The following is a 26,492-nucleotide window of genomic DNA, read 5'->3' as shown; positions in this document are numbered from 1 at the left end:
TAGCCTGGAGTCAAGAGATTCAGTCTAATTCAGTCATTTTACAGACAAGGAAACTAAAGTCTACAGAGATGAAGCACTTGTCCCAGGTCACAGAGCTAATTCATCAGAGTGAGAAACGGAACCTGGGCTTTCTGATTCAGCTCTTTCTACACCTGGTAAAAGGGCAAGGGTCCTGCACACGTCCTCCACCCCACTCCGGCAGTTCTCCCTAAGGGTTATGTTCCCAGATGCTCTCATGACTGTGCACATCGTACATTGGGTACAACCGGGCCGCATTTAAAGGGACGTCATCCACAGTGAACACTAGATTTACACGCGTTTTGTGACAATGCTCTGGCCGTTGGCCATAGAATGTGTTGTGTGGGGACAACAGCTCACAACGCCAAGTGACCTTAGAGGGACCTGAGTTCAATCCCTTCTCACCCCTAGAGGCCACATGACAAGAAAAAAAAAAACAAAACTCCTTATTTCCTTAAACTCTGTCCCTCCTTTGAGCCAATGTCAACTTTAAAGAGAAAAAGGCAAAGCACAAGCAAAGAAATTGAGAGATTTATTTAAAAAGGAAACTTCCAGGGAATGTGCCCTGCTTCATCTCACAAGCTGCTTCCAGCCCAACTGCCCACGTCATCAATGCCTGCAACCCTATGATCCCTGATGTTTAGAAATCATGATCCCAAAGCACTGAATGATCCCAAATTAAGAAAGAACAGTGAAATTATATCTAGTATACTGTGTTGAGACAAGAAAGTATATTATTATTCTATTTTATAATGGTTTTCAACCTGTATTTAAATAGAAAAAAAGGGGTTTTCTGGCTAACCAGAAAACTTCTATTCCCTGAGCATCCCAACTAATTGAGGTTGTGTTATAAAGAGATTATTTATCTAGACCATCAAGTCTAACATTACATAACTTGCCAAGAAGAAACCAAACTAAAGGAAAAGATCTGCCCCCCACAACTTAAAACATTAATAAGATATTAAATGTGAGTGATTTTTTCACTTTTAAAAACAATATAAAAAGTATATTATACACAATCACACACATATTAGACAAAACAAACTATTAATCTCCAATCTTTCTATGTAGCTGCTCTTTGGGTCAATTAAATACTAAAACAATAAATTAAGATTGCTTTAGCATAGAAGAGATAGGTAAGTAGTTGAAATAATACAGCAGAATACTTTAATTCTGCTAGATGGCATGCTCTCATAATCCAGAAGACTGGATGTTTCAGGGAACACTTTCGGGTCCACCTACGGGAGAACTCAGTTTCTACTACCATGGGTAAACCCTGCACCTACCAGGTCAGAATTTTCCAAAGCCTGGCTCAGAATTAGAGGTCTCTGCCAGCTAGTAAGTAATGTATTTTGATAGAGAAGCAGTCAAATTTACTAATTCAGTGACCCCAATATGTGACTTTTCTTAAAAGAAAAAGGCTCAGCAACAAAAAAAGAAACAATAAAAACTTTAAATATGAGATAAAAGTCTTGGTTTAAGAAGGGATGAGGTGGGCCGGCCCCGTGGTTTAGTGGTTAAATGCGCACACTCCGCTACTGGTGGCCCGGGTTCGGATCCCGGGCGCACACCGACGCACCGCTTCTCCGGCCATGCTGAGGCTGCGTCCCACATACAGCAACTAGAAGGATGTGCAACTATGACATACAACTATCTACTGGGGCTTTGGGGAGAAAAAGGAGGAGGACTGGCAAAAGATGTTAGCTCAGAGCCAGTCTTCCTCAGCAAAAAGAGGAGGATTAGCACGGATGTTAGCTCAGGGCCGATCTTCCTCACAAAAAAAAACAAAAACAAAAACAAAAAAAGAAAGGACGAGGAAAAAAAATCTTTCTGGCTAGGAACCCAATTATTTCTCAAACTAAATTAAAAAAAAATTTCCAGAATATTACATTATAGAAACCAAGGAACAAATGGACTCCACATTATAACTTTCATGTCTTAATCCACATGAAAAAACATATTATTTTTGCCAATTTGATCAATCCCTGTAAAGTCGGTAGCGCATTCATCACACGGCTAAAACCGTGTGTAGGCATTTCGCTGTTGCTGCTGTTGTAATGGTTGCTGGGCTTGCTGCTGTTGTAGGCGAATTTGCTGGGAATAAGGGTCTTCCAGGGATTTTACAAATATGGTAGTTCTGGGACCAGTCTTCCATACGATACCATTGGCATCTTTCACTGAAGATTCCACTGTAATGTTGTGTGTTCCAAGGATAGCAAAGTTCAACAGAAATTGAGTACTGAAGTAATCATTATGAGGTTCAACCCTCTGCTCCATCTCATTGGTCATATTGTCAATGGGTATCTGGAATGAAAGAATTGTTAAATAACAACAATAACTAACATTTATTGAGTGCCTACTACGAGCTAGGCCCTGTTCTAAGTGCTTATTTAATTCTTGCAAACAACCAAGAGGTAGGTACTATTATCCTTGCTTTACAGACGAGGAAACCGAAGCAGAGAGGTTAAGTAATTTCTGCAAGGTCACATGGCTAATGAGTAGTGGAGCTGGAATCAGAACCCAGGAAGGCTTAATCATGAAGCGATACTGCCTCCTCTCTATCCTTGAGCAGAATGAGCTCCCAGAGCCTTTCTCAACCCCTTCATATGCCACTCTTTCTTCCTTGTGAAGGAGTTCAAGATATGCCCAAAATATGCTGCTTTGGCAAACTGACTATTTTGAGCTAAAAGCACCTGAGAAACAACAGACGCAGAAAGGGCTCTCTGAACTGCCCCTTTTTACTTAAAACAGGCCATAAAATTTTCCATGAGAAAGGTAGCCTCCTGTACCAGGAAGAGAAAAACATCCTTATCATTAGAGACTGGGAATCGATGCTGAAATGGATCTGTACAAACAAACTTACTAAAATAACCCTTACCTTCCATTAGTCTCCCCCACTGCCCCACTAGATCTCCTAGTCACTGCCCCACAATTTAGTGCCCCAGCCCAAATCTCTTTATCTTGTCATTTTGTCACAAATTTACCATTTCTGTGTCTAAAAGGTATATAAGCTTTCTGCTCTGGTCAGGTCTTCATTCTCTTCTGAAGACTCTCATACACATGTAAAATTCTAATAAAACCTGTATGCTTTTCTCCTGTTAGTCTGCCTTAATTTCAGTTGAATCTTAGGTTCAGTTAGAGACCCTAAGAGAGTAGGACAGACACTATCCTCCCCTACACTTGCTTACACCACCTCAACTCCAATTCCTTCTTTCTTTAGTCTGTGAGGAGAGAAGCCAAAGAAACAGGATGCAACCACCTGTTTCAGAGAGTTTGCAATCTAAGAGACTGAAAAAGAACAATACTAAGTAAATATAAGTTAGGTTTTTTCCTCCTAGCTAGCCTGATTTTATATTACTTAAGTAATGCAGTAATTCCTCCCTCTTTTAACAAATTCACTTTAGAACTTGCACACTGTTCACTTAATAATCAGTGCCTTGTTCAGACTGGCATAAATCACAGATTTATGGGCTTGTTCATTTATTTAGCCAGACACTGTGCCTTTGTCTTTCAAAGAAGAGAAAAACACCTGTTAGTGTACCCTTACGGGTACCCAAGATGAAGTATGTCAAGAGACTTATTCCGAGAATGAATATAAAGGTAATTGTAATGAATGGTTGACCAGATTGCTCTATGCTTCTGTGAGTTTCTGTTGCATAATTAATTATATAAATGTGCCCTAAAGCTTTGGGTTGCAATAAGCAGTTAACATGAGGTCAGTTTTCCACAAACATTTATCTGTGACATTAACGAAATGAAGTCGCCAACCAATTCAAGATCTTAGAATTATTTATAGGTCCTTGTTTGTTTTTTGTTTGCACATTCAACTTTTGTAGGGTTTTTATTTTCCTAAAGAATATGCCTACCAAACAAGAACTTCCTTAAAAGGACCAGAAATAGGCCTAGGGAATCTGATCACTCTGAATGGATGATGCATTTTAAGTTGCAAACTCACTGCAAGTAACATTACAAAGAAATCATGTACTCCATGGCTTATTATGTCAGCTTCCCGACTAATTAATACCTCTTGAGAGGTAAAGTCAACAAGCAAAAGACCAGTACTTCTCAGTTACAATGGTTTTTTCTTAACAGTAGAAATCATTACATACAAGGAACAAATAGAATTATGGTTACTCTTCTTTTATACTCAGAGTGAGGAGAGAACTGCAGATAGGGATAAGTTAACTATGTAAATTCTCAATACAATCTTCTGTAACAAGAGAGATCATCCAAACATAATAGCTCTACTTTAAATACAGTAAATGATTTTTTTTCCCATCACTCACCAAATATTTACTGAGTGGCTACATAAGGCACCGTGCTTTGTGTTATGGCAGTAAAAGAGAGGAAGAGAAGAGAATGAAGGCTAAGCTTTATCAGAGAGTGGGCAGAGTGCCAGAGAGAGTAAGTTACCAAAGAAAAGAAAGTAATGATGGCTTAAACCAGACCTTCCCTTGGCTTTTTGGCCTAAAACCACCAGAGAATAAAATGCTCTGTTTTTATATCTGATACTCCTTTCCTTGCTAAGGACCTCAGTTTAAGTATGCCCACAATAAACCTGCACACAACCAATTTGGGCATTTGAACAACTCTTTGTATACAGCTGTGTACTTGTTTCCTTGCTCCATTCACTGAGAATAAACCAAGGAACTGTAAAGAGATGCCTAAAGAAAGGCACATTCTACTTGTGGAACATCAGTATCTCATGGGCACACATTCAGAAGCTTGGCTTTGGCTAACAAAGTAAACATGATTTTGGTTAACCTACCTCATGATTTCTCAAAGCAGCACATTCTAGGTTTATTCCCTGAAATTATTCCCTTCAGGAATGATTTTACTTTACCTGACCATTGTATGTCAATGCTATATACTTTTCTTTTTTTGAATTTGTTAAAATTTACTTAAAATAGAGAAAAATAAATAGATGTGTGCTTTGGCGGGGCAGGGGTGTTAGGGAGACATTCCCCACTCCTGATGTTTCCCCCCAAGTGGAGGGACCTTTCATTAGATGAACAGTGCTGGACTCCAGGGGAGGAAGTGAATCCTACCGAATGGTAAGTTTCGGGTGGGAACTGGGCATGGGGAGCTAAGCACCTTCTCTTTCCCTTCTTCTCTGGGCATGAGGGTGCTCCTCCCTACCATCAGCGTTGCGGGGACAGGCTCTTATGTGTACTGGCTGAGAGTGGGTGGGCAAGTTCCATTCAGAGGTACAAGTCCTTGCTGCCAGGCACCTGGGCTAGGTGTGCCCGCAGCTCTAACAGTAATAACACTCATATTGTGATCTCTGTCTGCCTGCAAGCTTTGTCTATCAACCGGCTCAGGCAGGGAAGAGAGAAGCGTTGTTTATCAGCCCCCTCAAACTCCAACATGTGCTTTTAACTTATGTCCATCTGATCCCTTGGGAAGTATAACTGCAATCTGCGTAACTGTGAAGAACTAGAAAACTTCAGCAATGAGTTGCTAAAATTTGCACGGCCATTCTGCCTCTTTTCTCAATTACCTTGTAGTCTTGTCCGGATTTACTCTGTAGAGTGGAAGAAACATTCAGACAGACAGACTGAATTTTGCGAAAGAGTCCTGGTTTAGATCCATGCTGAACGACTCCCTCTACCTTCAGCGCCAGCTGCTGGTTATTCTGGACAGCGATGGGCTCTGCAGGGTTCCGGGGGGATGGTGACAGAGCAAGCTGGAATACCAACGTTAAAATAAATGCTAACAACCAAGAACAAGCTTCCTTCCAAAAAACATGTCTGTGCTCATCACTGGTTACAGGTTAACATGTTATACAGACACACACGCACACACCTAATGATCTGACTGTGCTGGGATAACCAGATAGCTGTACCCTTCAAGTCAAGGGTTCCTTATCCTTAATGCCTCCTTTTAAATACCACTGTGTTTTTTACTCCAAATCCCACTTCTATTTGAGGGTAACAGAGGATTAGAGAATAGAGAAGGCACTGTTCTTTCAATTTCTGTGGTGGGGCATTTCTTTGACAATGAACCAATTTCAGTAGGGAAATGCACTACGTAAATTTTCATGTCCAGCTATTTCTCTGGTCTCAGGTAATTTTAAATAGACAAAAACAAATAAAAATGAACTTAAAATTCTAGGATTACATACACAGTCAAGTTATCATGGTATAAAAGTCATTTCCAGAAATGCACCAAATCACATTTTTAACCTCTGATTAAAGTAGTTGTTCTTTAAAAACATATTTCAAATCCCAAATACACTTCAATTACAGAAAGCTGAAGTCTTGCTAAATGAAAAGATGGATGAATTGGGTCTTTTTGATAATGCTGTTGGGTCACTGAACTAATCAACCCTGGGGACATCCTTCCTTAAGACTTCTCATCTAGATAATCAATTTTCCTTATGATTCAGGTCATTTTGAAATGTAATATTCTATTATTTGCAATCAAAAGCATTTGAATGGATCAAAAGTGCATTGAAGACATTTACTGACAGGGATAATCCAGGAAATCTCACAATTTTCCCCTTTTCCCAACAATTCCATTCTTTGAAATGAAAATAGCTTTTGAATTTTGAGTGGCTTAAATATTTTAAAACACTAACTCTATTCACTGGCCAGCTCCTCAAAACTTGTTATTCAAGAGAAAAGTGCTTTGGAGGTAGGATTGGTGATGTTTTGCTAGACCTGCTTCATTCTTAGTTGGGCCTGAATAGGCTGATTGGACATGGACTCAGCTCGAAACCCTTGTATGCTACTATGATGAAAACCCCTCAACTTATTCTTGGAGATAAGAGGCAGAGCTCCAGGCCTGTCTCAAATGCCTTTGGCACTGACAGGTAAGAAGGGAGGGGGTTTAACTCCCAAATCCCATTCCCTTCACCATACCACCTGATGAAGGGAGGAAAAACTTACAACTAAAGGGTATAAGTTTTATCAAAACCAAAGGTGAGATCCTGAGGCAGAGCTATGTACCACATAATCTTCAGAAGATAACTGGGTTTTTCATCTATATTAACCTTAGTATTCTTCCTATATTACCTTGATGCTGGTAGACTGCAGTTTCTGGAAAAAATATCTCTGAAATGAAAGAGGAACTTTCAGCAAAGCAATTATGGCATTGCAGAGGCATGCTGTATGCTGCAGGGAAAAAAAGAAACTGAATCAATTGAAAATAAATTTCCAAATTTCATCAACAAATGGTACTTTCAGGAAGAAGTTTAAAAACTACAAATGCTCATGTGATTATTACAAAAGTACACACCAATCAGGAAACAGGTCTAACACCCAGGAACTGCATACATTTGTCAAATCTTTCATGTCAAGGAGTACAATTACAGATCTTTACTTTATTTTGAATATTCAATAAAAAGTAAATGACAGGAGAGAGAAAATTCACATTCCTCAAGGCCAAGCAATATGCAAAATTTGCATTTCTAAAGAGCTTAGAGATACTAGAAATATTATTATATAATTATCTTATATACTAATTATAGAGTAATTATCATATGGCAAAGTATGATAAAGAGTATGGTAAAGAATCCAGAACAGCAGATCAATGTCTGGGGCCCGACACCAAATTCCAAGTGGAACCTCTGCTACGAGCTGCCTCATTCTTTCATCCCTCTCCACTAGGTGGCTTCCTTGTCCCTATGGCCACGGGTCCCCCGAGAGTGAGCAATGGTGGAAACTCACTGGAATTCAGATTAAGGATGACTATACGGTCCAATTCTATGGTATTCTCAAACCTTAATAAAATACCTTATTTCTAAAATCTATTTCACAAATTTAACTGAGTTTTGAAAATCCCAGCATAAGTGCAGAGAAATAGAAACACTACAGTGAATCCTTTGAGTCTCAGTGAAAGGATCATAGAATCAGAATTTAAGAGCTCAAAGATATTTTATTTTATTTATTTATTTTTCTTGTGAGGAGGATTAGCCCTGAGCTAACACCTGTTGCCTATCCTCTTCTTTTTTGCTGAGGAAGACTGGCCCTGGGCTAACATCCGTGCCCATCTTCCTCTACTTTATGTGGGACGCCTGCCACAGCATGGCTTAACAAGCAGTGCGTAAGTCTGTGCCTGGGATCCAAACCTGTGAACCCCGGGCTGTCAGAAGTGGAACGCGCGAACCCAACCACTACGCCACCAGGCCGGCCCCTTTATTTTTTTTAAACCACTTTATTGAGGTATGACTGATATACAAAAAGCTGTACATATTTAATGTATACAACTTGATGAGCTTGGAGATAAGCATGCTCCTGTGAGACCATCAAAGATATTTTAAAGGTCACTCAGGTGACAAAGGTCACCCAGACAGGTGATGGAACAAACTAGGACTAGAACCTAGGTTGTGTGACCCTTACTTCATTGATTTTGTTCTACTTCACCAATTATTTGCAAACTTAATAGGAAAAAATACATTAAAGCACCATCAGAACATCTATAACTTTGGGTGAGCCAGAACCATCCTGCTTGGTCTACAATCCCCTCCTCAGTCTCCTCCCCCCTCAGAGGCCCCCAAAGCACCACAGGTTGAAAACCACTGCAGTATATAGTATGCTGTCTGTCCTAAGCTCCTGCCTGCAAGCAGGGTGCACCTAGTTGCCCATGCTGTAAATGTTTTTAAAAAGTTGGGCAGAAGAATCCACTCCTCATTGCTTTCAGGCTATTGACCATTTTGCGCCTGACAGGCCCATAATAAAAATGCCAGGTCTACTACTTGAGATAACCACACACAGATTTAAAGACACTGGTTCTATTCCTTCAGATTTAACTGTCAAAACAGCATTATTCATCTTCCTGCAGCAAGCAATCTGGGAAGCATCTGCAGGAACATCCTACTTGTGATGGAACCTCTGATGCCACAGTAGTATTTAAGGAGAGAACCATCCTTAAAGGACGCACTTAGAGGACTCCAAGCGACCTCAGGCTGTTTCCTGGGCAAAAAAGCACCATTCTCCTTTTTAAAAGAATGGATGCAGATTGTACAATTCCCCACTGGGAAAGTGTGGACTGCCTCTGAGGCCATTAGCCCCTGGGCACACCTCCACAGGTATGTTAGTAGCAGACAGCTATTAAAGTAAGAGTCTGGAGATGTGGAATCACATATCATGGTTAGAAAACCAGCAGGAGGACTAGTGCATCACCCCGACTCTCTCCTCTGCCAAATCCAATAGATACTTTTCAGCCATTATATTAATTTGGCCCTTACCTTGGATTACTGCAAAAGCCTGTAACTACTCTTTCTTCTAATTTTATGCCCTCCAAGCCATCACCTGCTCTGCTTCTACATAAAATAGTGTAAAATCTTAACCACTTCTCTCCTCCACCTGTTTAAAGATTTTATTTATTTATTTTTCCCCCAAGGCCCCAGTAGATAGTTGTATGTCATAGTTGCACATCCATTCCAGTTGCTGTATGTGGGACGCGGCCTCAGCATGGCCGGAGAAGCGGTGTGTCGGTGCTCGCCCGGGATCCGAACCCGGGCCGCCAGCAGCGGAGCGCGCGCACTTAACCGCTAAGCCACGGGGCCGGCCCTCTCCTCCACCTGTTTAAAATTCTAAAAAGTTCTCTAGTGCCTACAGGATCAAGTCCAAACTGCTTACCACCGTGTTCAAAGCCTTTCGTCGTCAGGCCTCTGCCTATCCAGTCTCATCTCTCCAGTTCCTAGCCTGTACATTATGCTGCAGCAATAACAAACTGTTCCCAGAAGACACCATGCTATTTCACGCCTCTGCTTTCGAACACGTTGTTCTCTGCTCTGCCTGAAATTCCCTACCCCTCCTTACCTGCCTGGAAAACTCATATGCAAAGACATCTCTCTGATTTGCATCCTCACTCCATTTTCCCTATCCTTCGACATGAATTACTTTCTCTTTTGTGCTACATCCTACCCTGTGCAGAGCTCTATTACTGCACATATACCGTACTGTGTTTGTTTACAAAATCCTTCTTTCTTATCAGAATACGGACAACTTGAGGGAAGATCCGCTGTCTTTGTCATTTTTCTATTCCTAGGATCCAATAAATACTTGCTGCACTGAATTTCCAGAGCTCAGAAAATATCAAATCTATGAAATACAATTTGGAAAGGGAGAAAAAGGGAATTAACATTAACCACTCCATATGTGCCAGGCCAGGCACTGTGCTAGCCAACAGGCATTATTTCATTTAAACTTCTCAGTAACCTTATGAGGTAGATATTTTTCCCATATCATAGAAAAGGACGTTAAGGGGGCTGGCCGGGTGGCGCACGCGGTTAAGTATGCGTGCCACGCTTCGGCAACCTGGGGTTCGCGGATTCGGATCCTGGGCATGCACCAACGCACTGCATGTCAAGCTATGCTGTGGCAGCATCCCATATAAAGTAGAGGAAGATGGGCACGGATGTTAGCCCAGGGGCAATCTTCCTCAGCAAAAAGAGGAGGATTGGCAACGGATGTTAGCTCAGGGCTGATCATCTTCGCAAAAAAAAAAAGAAAAGAAAAGAAAAGAAAAGGATGTTACGTAATCTGTCTAAAAATCACACACCTGCTGAGTGGCAGGGGCAGTATTTGAACCTAGGGCTCTTTTCTCTGTACTGTGTCTCCTACTGGACTGAAATTTCCCATTCTCTCCACTATATTCAGTGGATTCAACTCCATCAAACGTGAGTTACTGTTTGGCATCTATTTAATTTCTTAGGGTGGAGCTTAGAGGGATGCGGAAATAACTTAATCAATGTCTCACACAGATGTATTTCCTTGAAAGATAATCTTTACAATCTCCCTTAGCAACCAAAGGCAGTGTCAAACAGCTACCTGTGTCAATTCAATTCAGCAAATGTGTATTGAGGATCTCATGTAGAAAGCAGTATGTCAAGGAAACTATCTGTCCTTAAAATCTCATCTAATTCTTTAATGACACAGCCTGCCAATTTCTTCTAAAACACTTGATGAACACGTGTGTACAGAATGAGAACAGCAGAAGCCAGAAGAGAGCTACAGGAAATACCAGCATCTAATGTGAGGGCAGGGCAAGAGAAACTCTCCAAGGTGTCAAGTTCAAAGACTAGGTGTTATGGACTGAATGTGTGTGTCCTCCCTAAATTCATACGTTGAAGCCCCAACTCCCAATGTGTTGGTATATGGAAGTGGGACCTTTTGGAGGTCATTAGGTTTAGATGAGGTATGAAGTCATGAGGATGGCACCCCCATGACGGGATTAGTGTCCTTATAAGAAGAGGAAGAGAGACCAGAGCTTCTCACCAGAGAGACAGTGAGAAGGCAGCCATCTGCAAGCTAGCAAGAGGGTCCTCCCCAGGAACCAAATTGGCTGGTACCTTGATCCTGGACTTTCCAGCCTCCAGAACTATGAGAAATAAATGTCTGTTGTTTAAGCCAACCAGTCTATGATATTTTGTTATAGGAGCCCAAGGTGACTAAGACACTGGGAAATGGCGAGACAGGGAGGGAAAAATCTGGGTGAGAGTGTGTCCGTCTGTCAGACTGGGAAGTCAGGGGAGAAGACTTGACAGAGTGAGTGCTCAAGAGTGCCAAAGGCAGCAGAGATTCAGCAGGCTAATGGTGGACAAGTATACCAAAAGACATCAATGGCATCACCTGTCAGAAAACAAGCCCGGTTCTTCCTGTTTCAATTGGCCGGTGGTTCTCAACCTTGGTGGCATGACAGAATCACCTGGGAGCTTTTAAAAATACTAATGCTTAGCCCTCAGCTGCAGAGATTCAGAGTTAATTGGTCTGGGGAGGCCCCTGGATATTGATGTACAGTAGTGCCCACTTACCCATGGTTTCTCTTTCCGTGGTTTTGGTTAACCATGATCAATCACAGTCCAAAAATATTAAATGGGAAAACTCCAGAAATAAACAATTCATAAGTTTTAAATTGCATGTTGTTCTGATGAAATCTCCAGCCATCCCACTCTGTCTTGCCCGGTACGTGAATCATCCCTTTGTCCAGTGTATCCATGCTGTATACACTACCTGCCCATTAATCACTTAGTAGCCGTGTTCGTTATCAGATCACAAGATCACAGTGCTCGTGTTGAAGTAACCCTTATTTTACTTAATGATGGCCCCAAAGCACAAGAGTAGTGATGCTGGCAATTCGGATATACCAAAGAGAAGCTGTGAAGTGCTTCCTTTAAGTGAAAAGGTGAAAGTTCTTGACTTAATAAGAAAGAAAAAAATCGTATGCTGAAGTTGCTAAGATCTATGGTAACTTTTACTATAGCACATTGTTATAACTGTTCTATTTTCTTATTAGTTATTGTTGTTAACCTGCCTAATTCATAAATTAAACTGTATCATAGGTGTGTATGTATAGGAAAAAACACAGTGTATATAGGGTTCAGAACTATCCGCAGTTTCAGGAATCCACTGGGAGTCCTGGAACGTATCCCCTGTGGACAAAGCGGGACCACTGTATTTTTTTAAATCTCCCTAAGTGATTCTAATATGTAGCCAGGGTTGAGAACTATTGCGACTTGAGCTAAATTGTTAAAAAAGAAAAAAAAATTTTATTTGCATCACGGTAGAGCAGATTTGACATGTTAATGCGACTATGTTGCAGCTATGGATGTGCTAAGTGCTTTCACGGATTATCTCATTTCATCCTCACAACAATGCTACCAGGTAGGTACTATATTAGCCCTGTTACAAACAGGCACAGAGGAAACAGGCACAGTAATTTGTTGGAGTTACACAGTTAGTAAGGACCAGAGATAGATAAAAATCCACTTCCACATAATAAAAACTCAACAGAACAAATGCCACTTGCCATATAAGAAACAGGGGTATATTTCCGATTGAGTGATTCCACCTCCTCCAAGACATGATTATATACAGACATCATTCTTCTCTCATATTCACTATCAGCATGGGCTGCTCCAGTAGATCCATATTCCTGGAAACTGAAGTTAAAATCAATATCAATTAATCAACCAAAATAGGCACTATTTTAATGTCTAAATACTTTCTACACATTCCATTCAATCTTTAAAATAATGAAGTAGGCACTGTTATTTGCATTTTACAGATGAGGAAACTGAAGCTTCTAGAGGGTAAGCAATTTGCCTTCAGACACATAACTAGTAAATGACAAGCTGGAATTCAAACCTAGACATGACTTCAAGTTATTCACTTAATCACTTTGCCTGTTAGGTAGTATAAAAGTGTTTAAACCTTGTCCCTGCCATGAGGGGAAAGAGACATATGACATTTGAAAAGGCACCTACCAACAAAGTCAGCAGATAAGTGCCAAATAACCAGTAAAGATATATAAACAATAGATCAGAATATGGAGGGAGCTGAGGAATGTCTTAGAAGAGGTCAGTCTTGAACAAATCACTAGACAAGTAGGATTGATAATATCTGGAAAGATGGAAAGTATGAAGGGCATTCATGCCTGGAGAAATGGAATCAATCGAAAGCATGGAGATGAAATGCACAGGAATGTTCATGGGAGAGCTAGTATACAGAGATGTTAGAAAGAATTTTACTGAGATTTTTTTCTTTTTCCTCTACTGCCTCAAACTCAAAGATTATTTCTGAACGTTTCTAAGTGAGAAAAGAAGGCAAAACTCCTGCATTCTAACTAAACTTCAAGAGGGCTATTTGAAAAGGCACTGTAGGTAATTTAACTATGTTGGGCATAACACTGTTGTTATTATTCCCTTATTATCCTTTTAATACTACTACGTGCAAGGCACTTCAGCTGGGTACTTTATATAGGCTATTTAATTTAATCACCACAACCACTCTAAGAGACAGGCATCATTATTTCCATATAGTTAATGCACATGTGGCTTAGTGAGATGAAATAACATGCATATATTCACACAGCTAGGCGTGAGTCATAGGGGATTCGTGTTTCTATCTGCCTGGCTCCAAAGCTTTCTTCCCTGCTCTGTACTCTATCTTAAGTTCCATTAAGACAAGAACTAAACCTCATTTATATAATGGACTTTAAGGAAAACTCTACCACACAAATAAAGCATAAAGAAGTTCAAGTCTTTTACAAAGTGAACTGCTAATAAAAGGGTCTAAATTGAGAATACATTCCTCTACCTTCTACAAAAGGAGTATTTCCTTATGTACTGTAAAAATAAACTTTGTTGAGAGATAAGTTACAAAAATCACAAAAATGTACCCATTTGAAATACCTCTTCCTATTCAATCCCCACTTTCCACCCCAGGCAACCACAGATTTGCTTTCTAACACTATAAATGAGATTTATGTTTCCTAGTATTTCATATAAACAGTCATACTATGTGTACTATTTTGTGTCTGGTTTCCTTCACAGCAGAATGTTTTTGAGGGTCATTCATGTGTTTTGCATATATCAGTAGGTCATTCCTCTTTATTGTTGAGTAGTATTCCACTGTATGGATATAGTGCAATTTATTTATCCATTTGCCTGTTGAGAGACATTTGGCTCTTTCCAATTTTTGTTATTACAAATAAAGCTGCTATGAAAATTTATGTACAAGTCTGTGTAGAAAGAGGTTTTCATTTCTCTTGGGTAAATAAGTAAGAACAGAATTGGTGGTCATATGCTAACTGTATGGTTAACTTTATTAAAAAACTGCCAAACAGTTTTCCAAAGTTGCTGAATCATTTTGCATTCTCAACAATGTATGAATTCAAGCTCCTGCACATCCTCACTAATACTTGGTATTGAAGGTCTTTTTAATTTTAGCTACTCTAGTGGTTGTTAGCTATATCTCATTGTGATTTTAATTTGCATTTCTCTGATGCCTAAAGATGTTAAGCACCTTTTCATGTGCTTACTGGACATTAATATATCTTTTTTGAAGTGTCCAAATCTCTTGTCAATTCTTAAAAATTGGGTTACCTTGAGTTGTATGGTTTTCTTAATATTCTAAATACAAGTCCTTTGATAGAACATGTTTGAGAATATTTTCTTCCTGTGACCTGTCTTTTCATTTTCTTAATGGCATCTTTCAAAGAGCAGAATTTTAAAAATTTAAATCCAATTCAGCAAACTTTTCTCCTATGGTAACTGCTATTTGTGCCCTAAGAAACCTTTGCTGACCTCAAGGTCATGAAGATTTTCTCCAATGTAGTCTTCTAGAAAGTTTGGAATTTTATTTTTTATGGTTTGGTCTATGATATACTTGGAATTAATTTTTGTGTATGATGTGACATAAGGTCAAGATTCTTTCTCCTCCCCTATATAATAACTAGTTGTTCCAGCACAATCTGTTGAAAAGACTATCCTTTCCCCCATTGCATTATCTTAGCATCTTTATCAAAAATCAAGTGATCATCACACACGTTTGAGTGTCTATTTTGGACTCTCCATTCAACCCTCAGGCCAAAATCAAATTGTCTTAATTACTATAGCTTTATACTAAGTCTTGAAATCTTTAATAAGTCCTCCACTTTAGTTTTTCTTCTTTATTCTGCAATATGGTGAATTACACTAATTGGTTTTCACACGTTAAACCTAGCATTTCTGGGATAAACCCTACTTGGTCTTAATGTATTATCCTTTTGTATATTACTGGATTCAATTTATACATGTTTTGTTAAAGATTTTTATGTCTATGCTCATGAAGAATATTTGAAATTTGTTCCTGTTCACCTAAGTTATCACATTTATTGGCACAAAGCTATTATTCCTTTAATATGCTTTTAATGTCTATCAGATTTGTATTAATGCTCATTTCATTTCTGATATTGGCAATTTGTGTGTGTGTGTTTTTTTTTTCTTTTGCTCAAATAGCTCAAGATAGCCCAAAAAGCTAGTTTTATCAATTTTATTGATCTTTTCAAAGAACCAGCTTCTGGTTTCACTGATTTTCTCTACTGTTTATTTCTAATTCACTGATTAGCACTCTTTATTATTTCTTTCCTTCTAATTACTTTGAGTTTAATTTGATCTTTTTTTTTTTAAGGAAAATTGGCCCTGTGCTAACATCTGTTGCCAATCTTCCTCTCTTTTTCCCCCAAAGCCTCAATATATAGTTGTGTATCATAGCTGTAGAGTTGTGGCTCTTCCACGTGGGACACTGCCTTAGCATGGCTTTATGAGCAGTGAGCATGTCCACGCCCAGGATCCGAACCCATGAACCTTGGGCCGCTGAAGCGGAACGTGCAAACTTAACCACTATGCCACGGGGCTGGTCCTGACAGCCTTTTTTCTTTCACTGTCCAATTTGGATAATTTCTATTGCTATGTCTTCAAGTTCACTGATCTTTTCTTTTGTAGTATCTAATCTACTGTTAAGCCTAACCTAAGCACCCTTGAATTCCATATTCATCAAAAATAAAAGCAAAATCAAGATATTATATTTTTCAGCTCTAGAAGTTCCATTTGGTTCTTTTTACATCTTTATCTTTTACTTTTAAATTTTTGAAAACACTAACTGTAGCTGTTTTAAAGTCTGAGTCTGTTAATTATATCATCTGTCATTTATGAGTCTTGTTTCTAACTGAATTTTCTCCTGGTCATTTGTCACATTTTCCTGCTTCTTCTCATGTCTAGTAATTTTTGATTGGTTGCTATAATTGTCGATCTTATACTGTTGAGTTTTTGGATTTTGTTGTCTTTAAAGAACATTAGACTTTGTTTTAGTAGACAGTCAAGTTGCTTGTGCATAAACCTAAATCTTTCAAGGATTATTTAAGCTTTGTTAGGACAGGTCTAGAGTAGTCTTTACATTAGGGCTAGTTTAGCCCTACAACTAAGTTGGTATGACTCTTCTGAATGCCCTAGGTATTCAACAAGGTCTCTACAGTATGGCTGGTTGGAATTCAAACATTTCTCAGCCCTGCATGAGCTCTGGGAATTGTTCAGCTTCCAGCTTCCTGGTAATTACTCTTTCCCTACTAACTGTTTTTTGCCAAGCCTTGCGGGGTTTCACCATACACTATGTACAGCTTAGCATTCAGCCAAAGACTCACAGCCTATGCAGATTTCTAGAGCTCTTTCTCTGAAAGCTTCCCCCTCTCCTGTACTCAGCCCTACAAATTCTAGCTTCCTCTGGTTCTCTGAACCCTGATCTCTCTCTCTTCAACTAAGCAAAACCACCACATTCTGCTTTGGTTACTCCTCCCGAAGAGGCAGTCTAAAATGTGCCTTCAGGTAGAGGAAAGCAAGGACTATTATAGGGTTTACCTTATTTGTGTCCCTTCTCTGAGGGGTTACATTCCTGAGCTGCCTACTGTTCAGTGTCTGAAAACAGTTAAACTTATATTTAAATTTATGTTTATCCAGGTTTCTAGCTGTTTACAGTAGTAGGAAAAGTCCTGTACTAGAATGCCTTCAAGGCCAGAAGCCATTCCCTTATTTTTTAGGCAGTAGAAATAAAGGTTAAGTGCAAACAAATCACAACAGAGTGAAGAAGAAACTAGAATAGATAAAATATAATGGACAAGCATATCAAAGTATTTTTTCTTGATAATCCTGAAAAGTTGGTATTAGGTAGATAATAACATTCATAATTATAAACATCTACCCCATCCTATCCCACATTTATTAATACTGGCTCAGGCCAGTATATTATAACTATATACAGTATATTATAACTATATACAGTATATTATAACTAATACAGTGTAACTGTATTAGTTGCTAGAGATATAAAGTTGAATAGATGTCTTCTCTCCAAAAACCTGCTGGGCTATGAAGGAGATACACAGATTTTTGTAAAAACTACAGTGAGATATCAATGTCATCCTCATTCTCTTGAGGTTCTTTTTAGAAGTACATCCTTCTTTACTTGAAAGGCACAAAATGTATAACATCAAGAACATAAGTTTTATAAGGAATCTACTCCTTGCAGTTGTACACTATTACAAATGAAATCCAGAGAACTCTTCTTCAAGGTACAAGCTGTCTTTTCCAATTTTTCATTGCTAAGAAGGGCAAAGGCTAAGGGAATGGGTTTGGGGTATGAAAGGTGATGGAGAAGAGTGAAGAAAGGTGGTGGAAAGGGGAGAAGGTGAGAGACAGAGTAGCATGTGTAAGCTGGCTAGATAACTCCCTTCACCCCACCCCTGCTGACAATGTGCCTATCTCTCTTAAAAAGTCAATCATGAAAAATACTAATTTCTCTTGTGTCAACCAACAGTACAATGACATTTGTGTGCTAAGAGGTAAAACTGAGTATGGCACAATCAGAAATGGCGTTCGCCTGGAAGTATCAATTAATTGGCAAAGACTGTGAAAAATATGGAAGTTTAAGAACATTTTGAAATTTACAAGCGAGGAGTTGAAAAAAAAACACTGCAAGTCTGTGGGGAAAATGAATATAGATGAGAAAGGGATAAATGGAAAAATAAGTATGTCATAAAAATATTAAAACGGATGAGATGAGTGGGGAAAAAATAGCCATGTGGCCTAGTCTGAGCATAGGTAACACTTTAAAACAGAAGGCAAGGATCTTGGTATCGCCCTGAAAAGGAGTGGTGGGTCAATACTTTAGGATAGAGAAAACTAAATGCTTTGTTGATTATATTCTCTCTGAGGAAACTGACCTTGGAATCACAGGCCTTACTAGATTGGGAATTATAGTTGAAATGCCCAGTTGCAAATGCATATTCCCAAACAGAATACTATAATGGGAAAAAACAATGGATCATTCTTTAATAAAAATATTTTAAATAATTTAGAATTTTAATAAAGCAAAAACAAGAATATCTTTTGTTTGGGAAAGCAAAGAATAAAAATTTCAAGTTCAAGCTTAATTATATTAATAACTCAATTTTTCACACCAAAGGTTAGTTATAGTGTATAAGAAGAAAATCTTCAAACTCAAAAGAATTTCTTCTCAGTTATTTTTCCAAGTCAATGTTTTAAAAACAGAAGGCAGGAGGTAAGTAAACAATGGAGTCAGAAAATCAAGGTTTTCTCACTAGCTATGTGACCCTAAGCAAATGCTGGAGAAGCTCTTCCTCTTTGTGTCTTCTTTTATAATACCTCTTCCAAAACACTGCTGTGATGATTAGGTAAGATTACATATTTGAAAGTATTCTGTAATGTAAACTGTTTAAATACCTTGCTGATTCTGGATCCAAAATGAGGGCTTCTATTGTGTGAGATATCAGTAAACAGCTCTGCTGCTGTCTGGATTAATGTTAAGGTTACAAATGAAAATAGACAACTCTACTATCAGCTCTATATTATCCGAATATTAAATGTCAAGATGAGGATCGTATTTTTAGTGAAGGTAATTATATGTTATCAACTCAAATAGTCTAGGGTTCTATTTCTATCTTTTAAGGGATATATGTTGTCTCTAATAGTGATTCTCAATTCTGTTCCAGGAAGGGTACTTCAGAGGCTGCCTAATGTGGGAAGGGGCAACCAAGCAACAGGCCCTGTGGTTCAATCAAAGAAACTGTTTTTATGTGTCTCAGATATAGGGGTTTCACTGATAAAAGTTAAAAACAATGATGACGACAACAGCAATAGTCTGTAGAGTGGTTACCCCAGAGGTTACTTGGCTGGGGCCAAAGAGGTCTGTTTACCATCCTGAAACTATACAAATTTTTGGGGGTATGTGTATATATGCATTTTGTAGGGGATAGGGTCCAGAGCATTCATTGGGTCCAGAGCATTCATTAGTTTTCAATCAGTAAATCAAAATGCTAAGAAGTACTGATTTATAGGTCCTACAACTTAAAAACAATTTATCTCTTCCCTCCTTTCAAAAATGATTTGAGGCTGCTAGTTAAGGAAATATGGAGAACTTAAAGAGGGCTTAGGGAGCAAAAGTGACAACTGAAACTACGGAATAGATCATTAATATACGTGATGGGGATTAGGGTTGTTAGCTACAAAGAAAAGAAAGGTGAGGCAAAACAGAAAATGGTTCTCTGGTGGGAAAATGTTTTGTGTTGTTCACTGTAGCTCAAGTGCACACAAAGTATGCAACACTGGTAGGACCTGGGTTTTGGATGCTCTTCCTAGAGGTAGAGAAAGACCACCATTGAGTCACCAAAGTTTTTTAAAAGCCTGGTTGAAGTTAAAAAGTAAAATTATACTGCTCATACTAGATTTCAAAGGAGAAATTATTAATTATAGTATTAGTAGGCTTATCTAATATGTACTTTTTAGTTAAGCATATCTGAAGTATTTACTCTACATTTAAAAGAGTACTTTTAAAGAACAAGAAATATTGGGGCAGGCTTAGGATACAGTTCTACATTCCTCAAAGTTGCTGAATCAGCATCAAAAGATGCCTGATAAAGATCCCCATATCGGGAAGCAAGGCTTCGGAATTCTTCCATGGACTGTTTCATCTATAAAGAAGAAAAATACCAATTATGATAAACAAACATGCTATCATTATTGTATAAACAACACAAAACCCAAAACATAAAAAATCTATCCTCAAACAATAAAAAAATCCAAAAAATATTTCAATTCTTTTTCATTTTCATTCCATTCATTTTTATAAACCTTGTTAAATAAAATTAACATAGATGGTAAATGAAACTACAAATGTGCACAAGATTATAATTTATATATGATGTATAGAAACAAAAAACATTGCAGTTTTAGCTTAAGTTCCACTAAAATAATATAGTTATAAACATCCCAGTTTCTTTCAAATGTACGTCTTTTCTCTCTACATAAATATGTAGCAATTAGTGAGACATCATCAATCACTTTGCCGTTCTAATAAGACATCAGCCTATTTTTGGCTAGATGGCTGAGTTAAAAAGCATTTGACGTTTAAAGGCTGTGAGTCAAACCACTGATCTTTTAAATTTCAGAGTTTTTCATCTCACAACTAACCTCAAAAACCTCTAAAGTGTAAATAAAAACTATGTTGAAAATAAAGTTAAGACATGCCTGATTGGAAATGCGACCACATCTCTGAAGGTCATTCCCTAAGGTCATGGCAATTGTGGTGGCAATCGCAGGTGGGGGGCTTGTCTTTAGGCTATTACAAGTACAGATAAGTTGAGAGAAGGCTTGCAGAAGGTCAATCCTGAGTTTTACAAATTCACACTGAAAACTTAAAGGATTCAGAGGTGTACTGGCAGCCTAGAAAAAAAAAAAGATATATTTAAGACAAAGTAAACATAACAGCAAGATGGTGCAGTACAAAGTATTTGTCATGGTTTGTGCAAAAGAGCAGTAGTTCCAACACTGATGGATAAACACCTACATTATAAGGGAAATGATGTCATATTAGAAAGAAAAACTTACTGCTTTTAGCATCAGCTCTGAAAAACTATGTTCCATCAACATTCAGGTTCCTTACTTCCTACATTCACAAAGACTCCACTAGTTCACCATAGTTGGCTAGTTCACCATCATTAAGATATCATGAGAGATGCTTCAAGGACATCATCCTTCCCCCCAAATTCCCTTATCACCTTCCTACCTTTCTAACCTATAATTCCTATTGCTGAAATCATTAATAGAATTTTTAGAAGTTGGGAGGGAGAAGGGTAGAAGGGCAGAAGAAATATGTTGCTAGACAGCCACTGTTAAAGAAGCACGTTGTCGCACGGCTGCCTTCTTCCACTGCCAGCTCAGACTAATTTTAAAAAGAATTTCTGAGTAGACACTTTATTTATTTAATTTTTGTGAGGAAAATCAGCCCTGTGCTAACATCTGCCAATCCTCCTCTTTTTTTGTTGAGGAAAAGTGGCCCTGGGCTAACATTCGTGCCCATCTTCCTCCACTTTATATGGGACACTGCCACAGCATGGCTTGCCAAGCAGTGCATCGGTGCACACCTGGGATCCGAACCGGCGAACCTCAGGCTGCCACAGCGAAGCTCGTGCACTTAACCGCTTGCGCCACCGGGCCGGCCCCTGAGTAGACACTTTAGAATGCAGAGAGGCCACCAAGGAAGAATAGGTAATAACACACAAATAAGTTTCAGTGAGGACGGAGAGGTGTCAGGGATAAGTCTTGGACAGCAAAGAGTAGCATTAGTTAGGTAGAGGGGGCAAAGAATGCTAAGTCAAGCTAGTGTAGGCAGAAAACTAAGACAACCCTTAACTATTTAGCAACTACACTAGCGGAGAATCTAGCATGGTTCTTTCAACAAAAGGCATACTAAAAAAATGCTATTTTAACACTAAGTGGAGACATAATGAAATTAAGTTTCCTCTCTGACATGATTAGCTTAAAACATGCTGATGCTGTTTCTTAGATACTATCTCACACTATTCTTCAAAGCCAGGCATGTGACTTGGGGTTCCAGAAGTCAGTTACAAGATTATCCATCTGGCCAAGTATCACATATTGACCTGAGTGTAGTTCTCTCTACTTTTAAGTGTCAAATGATAATTCTTATTACTTGGTAGCATTCATATTTTACTCCATGAAATAGTGAGCCACACCCTGTATCCTTTATAAGAACATACACTTGCTCCAGTATCCCTCTCAAACTGCAAAGGCCCTTGACGATATATATAAGCTACATCTATATAAAGCTATATAAGCTACAGGTAATAACTGTACTCGTATATTGAATTCTGTGGTTTTCAAACTTTTGAGCTGTTTTGTTCTAATCATGAAACAGCACAGATTAGGATATTAAAGAGACCATTTCAATTGTTTTTAATTTCTTAGAGATGTGATTTGTTCTTACAGGAAGGTAAAACCCCCCTCCTCTACCCCTTAACCTGCTACTTGCTATTTCTAATTTACTGCTTGTCAGTAACTTTAGAAGGGTTAGGAATACAAGTAGGCGTATAGGATACTGTTAGATAAATACAGTAAAAACCATCTTACCAGACAAAAAACACTGGTAACATTGTCCTAACATGTATTATAAGACTGAAAGAGAAGCAAGATGTAGTTATAATCAGGGAGATGTACTGATACTCTGGATTTATTTCTGAATATTTGATGATATAAGATGGCAACTTTGAAAGTGACTACGCATCTTGGATTATGTTATATGGAAGGAAAGCAATGCTAGATATAGTATGCATGTTCAAAAAGAACACAGAAAAGATAGGTTTGTCATAAAGGTCAAAGACTTTAAAAGGTATTATCATCCATGAAAGACAGAAAATGTGTAAGAAATAAATTTAGACTGTAATGCCAATGAGAAATAAAAGGGATATTATTTATTTTTCTTTACACTGGGGCTAAAGCTTAAAAGGAGGTTGGGTTCTAAGGTCCGCCGGTAAAACAAGACTGTATAAAATCAAAATTACCCCTGAAAATTCCTCAGGAAGGAATTATTTCTACTAAATTCAACATAGTCAGGTGAAGGAACAGCAAACTCAGAGCTCTCTTCTACTGTTCACTCTGGGGTATCAGCTAATTGAGAACTCTTTCTACTATTTCAATTGCTACTTTGCTTCTCCATTATTTATATAGCTATTTTTCTTCCTCATTCTTATTTTTTTCTTTTTTTTGCCTAAACATATAGAGTTAAATCTGTGTTAAACATGCATATAATGCTACTTCACTGAATTTCTGATTTGTAGTACATATCCTGTTTTCTAACTGGATCTAGCTAAAGAAACCAATGTGGCTGAAAAGAAAGCTACCTGACAAGCTCATTTAAAAAAAAAAAAAAAAAAAAATATATATATATATATATATATATATATAGTGGTAAAGAACACATAACAACCAAGAGTGAACCGTAATGTAAAGTATGGACTTAAAGCCCCTGGTAGCCACCATTCTACTTTCTGTTTCTGTGAATCTACTTAAATATCACATATAAGTGAAATCATATAGTATTTGTCTTCTTGTGACTGGCTTATTTCACCTAGTATAAGCTCAGTTTTTGAAAGAATAAGCCAAGCTTAAAGCAATGGTAGATTAGATTGTTTTAAACCAGACCTCCTGCTAAGCACAACTGGGAAAACTGAATACAACACTGAGAACATTGATTTGAAAGCACTGAAGAGCTACTCAGGCAACAAGGATTTGTGGAGCCGAAAGCATGGAAAGAAAGGAAATCCAAGGAGGTAAGATTGACATTTGGTGACATTTTCCCCCTTGAGATAATTGCTAATTTGAAAGCTGCTCCTGAGAGTCTGAGAAGCTGAGAAGAGCTTTCGGCAGTCTCATAAGACTAGGAGGAGGGTTGTGGAAAACACTTAGGCTTTTGGCTGTAACCTCAAAGGGCTATACCCTAGGAATCAGGAGAACCCAAAATATACTGGCCCTCACAAGGACTGAAGACTAGCTTTGAGTCAGTTCAATCCTTGATTGGATTAAAGATGGTCTGCCCTTAGCCTAACTGCCTGCCAAAAGCAAAGAAAGATAATTTAAGGCTCTGGATGATGTAATAACTATAATTTTTCATACACATTGTTCAAGACTAAATAAAAAACAACCAAGCATACAAAAAAGACAAAATTCCTCAAACCAAGAGGGAAAAAAAGGTCAAACCATAATAGATCCAGGTAACAGAATATCAGATATGAATTTTAAAAGAACTATGATTAATATGTTAAAGAAATTAAATGACAAGACAGAGAATCCTGGCAGAGAAGTGGAAAATATAAAATAGCCAAATGAAAATTCTGGATCTGAAAAAACACAATAAATGAAATTAAGGACTTATTGAATGATTTGACAGCAGATTAGAGACAATGTAAGAGAGAATTACTGAAATGGAAGATAGGTCAAAAGAAAACATTTAGAGCTAAGTATGTAGAGATAAAAAGATGGAAAATGCAGCAGAGAATGTATGAGATATATGAGACACGGTTAAAAGAATTAACATAGGTGCCCTTGGAGTCCCAAATGAGAGAGAAAGGGACAGAAGCAATAGCTGAAGAGATAATGGCCAAATGTTCCCAAACTGATCAAAGTCATCAAGCCATAAATTCAAAAAGCACTATGAACCCCAAAAGGCATTTATACTGATAGTAGTGTAAATTGGAAACCACCATGGGCAACTGTTTGGCAGTATTTATGAAAGCTGAACCTAAGTATATCCTATGACACAACACTACCATCTGGAAGCAATGCACACCTATACTAAAAGATGTGTAGAAGAATGTTCATCATTGAATTATTCTTAATAGCCCCAACCTGGAAATAATCCAAATATTCTTCAACAATAAACTGGATAAACAGATTGTTATTACAGTCATCCAAATGAATATCACAGAGCAATGAAAATGAACTATTGCAATATGCAATAAAAAACATGAATGAATCATAACAAACATAAAGCTGAACTAAACAAACTAGAATGAAAAGAATAATACTACACGATTCCTTAAATGATGATGAAAATCAAGGCAAGACTAATATATAGATTTAGAAATCAAAATAGTGGATACTTCTGGGGAGATGGGTGAAGGTAGTGATTGGAAGGGAGCTTGAAGTAGGAAAAAATTTCTTAAACAAAACAGAAACCATGAAGGAAGATCAATAACTTAGACTCTATTAAAACTAAGAATTGCTGTTTACCAAAAGATAGAAAGTGGAAAAAAAGCCCCAAATCGTAAGATAATATTTGCAACTCATATAACCTACAAAAGATTAGTATCCAGAACATATAAAAAACTCTTACAAATAGTAAGAAAAAGACAAACAACCTAGCAGGAAAATGAGCAAAAAACTTCAATGGGTACTTCACAGAAAAAAACCAAAGCACAGCGGCCAAACATGAAACAAATGTTTAACTGTTTCAACAAAATGAAAAGGCAACCTATTTAATGTGAGAAAATATCTGCAAATCATATATTTGATGAGGGGTTAATATCCAAAATACATTAAAACAACTCAATAGCAAAAAACCCAAACAATCCAGGGCCAGCCCGGTGGCATAGCAGTTAAGTTCGTGTGCTCTGCTTCGGCGGCCCAGGGTTTGCATGTTCAGATCCCGGGTGCAGACCGACACACTGCTTGTCAAGCCATGCTGTGGTGGCGTCTCACATAAAGTAGAAGAAGATGGGCACAGATGTTAGCCCAGGGCCAATCTTCCTCAGCAAAAAGAGGAAGATTGGCAATGGATGTTAGCTCACGGCTGATCTTCCTCACACACAGAAAAACCCCCCAAACAATCCAATTAAAAAATGGGCAGAGATCTGAATAGATATTTTTTCAAAGAAGACATACAGACGGGTACACGAAAAGATGCTCAACATCACTAATCTTCAGGGAAATGCAAATCAAAATCACAATGAGATTTCACCTCACACTGTTAGAATGCCTATTACCAGAAAGACAAGAAATAAGTATTGGTGAGAATGTGGAGAAAAGGGAACCCTGTGCACTGCTGGTGGGGATGTAAATTGGTGCAGCCACTATGGAAAACAGTATGCAGTTTCCTCAAAAAATTAAAAATAGAATGACCATATGATCCAGCAATTCTACCTCTGGGTATTTATCCAAAGAAAACAAAAACACTAACTCAAGATGATATATGCACCCCCATGTTCACTGCAGCATTACTTATAATAGCCAAAATATGGAAACAACCTACGGATAAAGAAAATGTGGTATAAATGGAATAGTAGTCAGCCATAAAAAAGAACAAAATCTTGCCATTTGTGACTACATGAATGGACCTTGA

The 26,492-nt window shown here is 38.2% G+C and overlaps 1 protein-coding gene across 1 annotated transcript in view; it reads right to left on the bottom strand.

Annotated features, from left to right (window-relative positions):
* Window positions 1–537: 537 nt before the first annotated feature.
* The window catches only part of INTS7 (integrator complex subunit 7), a 91,613-nt gene continuing 65,658 nt past the window's right edge, over window positions 538–26,492 (bottom strand). The window contains exons 14-20 of the mRNA XM_004424887.3: window positions 20,825–21,019; window positions 20,165–20,268; window positions 19,022–19,090; window positions 12,775–12,907; window positions 7,035–7,133; window positions 5,519–5,704; window positions 538–2,322 (exon numbers count right to left, since the gene is read on the bottom strand). Coding sequence (XP_004424944.1) covers window positions 2,035–2,322; window positions 5,519–5,704; window positions 7,035–7,133; window positions 12,775–12,907; window positions 19,022–19,090; window positions 20,165–20,268; window positions 20,825–21,019 — 1,074 coding nt within the window. The 3' untranslated portion in view covers window positions 538–2,034. The remainder of the gene's footprint in view (window positions 2,323–5,518; window positions 5,705–7,034; window positions 7,134–12,774; window positions 12,908–19,021; window positions 19,091–20,164; window positions 20,269–20,824; window positions 21,020–26,492) is intronic.

Source organism: Ceratotherium simum, chromosome 2 (genome assembly GCF_057802395.1).
Source record: "Ceratotherium simum simum isolate JZ-2026a chromosome 2, ASM5780239v1, whole genome shotgun sequence".
NCBI lineage: Eukaryota > Metazoa > Chordata > Mammalia > Perissodactyla > Rhinocerotidae > Ceratotherium > Ceratotherium simum.
This window is presented reverse-complemented; position numbering and strand designations above follow the sequence as displayed.